The sequence below is a fragment of the Triticum aestivum genome, chromosome 7A, assembly GCF_018294505.1.
Source record: "Triticum aestivum cultivar Chinese Spring chromosome 7A, IWGSC CS RefSeq v2.1, whole genome shotgun sequence".
Classification (NCBI taxonomy): Eukaryota; Viridiplantae; Streptophyta; class Magnoliopsida; order Poales; family Poaceae; genus Triticum; species Triticum aestivum.
This window is the reverse complement of record NC_057812.1, coordinates 690930205-690932506: the sequence shown is the minus strand read 5'-3', so window position 1 is coordinate 690932506 and position 2302 is coordinate 690930205. Positions and strand designations below refer to the sequence as shown.

Sequence of the window (2302 nt, the reverse complement as noted above, 5' to 3'; positions counted from 1 at the left end):
GACGTAAATTTTCCCAAACAAGGTGGAGTGCACTGCTTCAGACAAAAAACCACACTGCATCGGACGAGCAAGCGCACTTAATGATTTCTTTTGTAGGACGTAAAAAATTTCAAGAGTGTGCTACAAAGTCCTTCGGAGCGGACTTTTTTAAAGACCGGAGTGCACTGCATTTTTCTTTTTCTTTTTCTCTAACAGAGTTTTGATTTCCCCGTAGTGCACTGCATACATATATATTTTTGGTTTTAAAATGAAATATGCAAAGAAATGGTCACTTGGAAATAAATTATTGATTTTCACTGTGAACTTCAAATGAATATCATGGGAAATAAATTAACGTTTTTTGTCAACTGCAGCAGTGCACTGCATGCTGCTAGCTCAGGAACTGCAACCTGAACCTCAAGAACAGCGAACCGCATGGTCGAGTAAAATGAGCCGCAACACAACTCGAGATGAACTGCTTTTGTAAACAAAATCTCGTCCACGTGCCTGAAAAACAACACAACCATATTTCTTTCACACACACTCATTTTTTCTTTACACAGCCATCGCATCTTCACACCTGAACCCATCGCGTGCCAAGCAGGCAAGCAGAACCGTGCCGGGATGAGCCGTCGTCCCCATCACAGCCAACTCCATTGTTTTTGCTGGTCGTCTTCTCTCTGCAAAAATAACTACACTGAACAACAAGAACAAACAACATAGCGGACTGCATTATTTTTATGTCAAAACACATAGCGAAATGCATTGCACTTTTTGAGTCTTTGACTGTTCGAAGGCGACAGAGGAAAACAAGAAAACTGAACAGTGAACTATAGTGGCAGCAAAGAATCAGTTCGCCGGCATCATAGAGCGGCCGCGTCGAAGACAGCCGCTGAAGATGGAGCGCCAAGGGCCGGCTTACCGACGGGTGTCGCCGGTGGGACGTTGGGGAAGGGGAGAGGGGGAGGATAAAGGAGCTGTGTGCACTGCAAAAGGGAGACAGAGCTCTCATGCGCGTCTCCACAACTTTGAAGAGCAGAGGCGCACTGCACGGGAGCCATGTCCGTGGTATGAACCTCCCTGACGCCCGCGCATGTAGTCGCGGCCGGTGGGAGGAGTTTGGCAGCGGCGGGGGAGAGAGCACGGATCCGTCCCCTGGCGCAGCGGTGGCCGAGGGATCCGGCGCCTGGCGTAGCAGCGCCCCAGGCATCCGGGAGGAGGGAAGAGCAATTTTCCGGCGAGGTCAATGGCTTCTTGACCCCCGAAACCACCCTGATCCGGCATCCCATCACGTCGCGGTGGTTGAAGACGTGGCCTATCACAAATCCGGCGGCGGGCGGATCGCATCCATCCAGAGGTGGCTCGGGGGGGGGGGGGGGGGGGGCGCTGTTCGGGGGCCGGCTGGGGAGGAGGCCGGACGGAGGCGCCGGTCCCGAGAGGGGAGCGTGGAGTCGCCGGGCGTCGAGAAGGCCGTCCAGGGGGAATCACGGGGTCGGTGCTTCTGTAGCCGTCCGGCGCGGCGGGGCAGATCGGAGGCCTGTGTGGTGGGAGGCGGTGGCCGGCTCGGTGGGGGGGCGCCGTGGTGGTCGCCGGATGCGGGGGCGGTGGTGGCTGGGGGGGGGGGGGGGGGGGGGGGGAAGAAGGGCTACGCTGGTGGCGGGTGGAGGTGGGGGAATGGGAGGGGAAGGTGAAGGCAGCGGGGGAGGAAGAAGGGCGGCGCCTGTAGTTTGTGTCGATGGGTGGGGTGTTAGCAGAATAAGAAAGTGGTGTGTACAATAAGACTCTTAAGGGTGTTACCCACCCTATATATATATCAAAAGTTAACCTAAATCCTTTCTAAAATATCAAAAGTTAATTTAATTTGGACTATGAGAGCCGAAACTTCCGGTCAGCCCGGAACTTTCGGGCTAAAATTACATCAAGTAGCCCTCTTGCACAGCTCCTGCAGGTCGCATATGGCTTCGTATTGCGATGGTCCTAAAAGCAAAGTTATAGATCTTGCAATGAAGAAAAACTCGTCAGTTAATCATCTTTTCATCCCAGGTCATCCTGAGGTTGGATTCGGCCCCGCAAATCTGCAAATAATATTGAAATTCCAGTATTCGGGGCGCACCGCGTGCCAAGTTTCTGTTTAGTCCAGAACCTCAACGTATGTTTTGCCTGAAACTTTCGGGGCAAACTTATGCAGCACACCGTCTTGGCTCTAACTTTTGCATACAAACTCAGATTTAGATGTTTTTTATATCAAAATCGATCATTTCGACGAGACGAAGACAATCCGTGTAGAAATGTTTCTCATATGAGACCATCTTGTGGGCGTAAT

At 52.1% G+C, this 2302-nt stretch overlaps 1 protein-coding gene across 1 annotated transcript; it reads right to left on the bottom strand.

The window, feature by feature from the left end:
* Positions 1 to 272: 272 nt before the first annotated feature.
* Positions 273 to 1590, bottom strand: LOC123154813 (uncharacterized). Its single transcript, XM_044573444.1, has 2 exons — positions 902 to 1590; positions 273 to 659 (listed from the first exon to the last, which is right to left on the bottom strand). Exons 1-2 carry the CDS (start codon positions 1266 to 1268, stop codon positions 535 to 537), a joined length of 492 nt encoding a protein of 163 aa, XP_044429379.1. The 5' UTR covers positions 1269 to 1590; the 3' UTR covers positions 273 to 534.
* Between the last annotated feature and the right edge of the window lie 712 nt (positions 1591 to 2302).

Excerpts from the sequence above, each read along its gene's own strand:
- LOC123154813 (XM_044573444.1), bottom strand. The coding sequence starts at position 1,268 with ATGGGATGCCGGATCAGGGTGGTTTCGGGGGTCAAGAAGCCATTGACC. Across the intron at positions 660-901 it reads CCCACCGGCGACACCCGTCG|AGAGAAGACGACCAGCAAAA; the intron begins GTAAGCCGGCCC and ends TTATTTTTGCAG.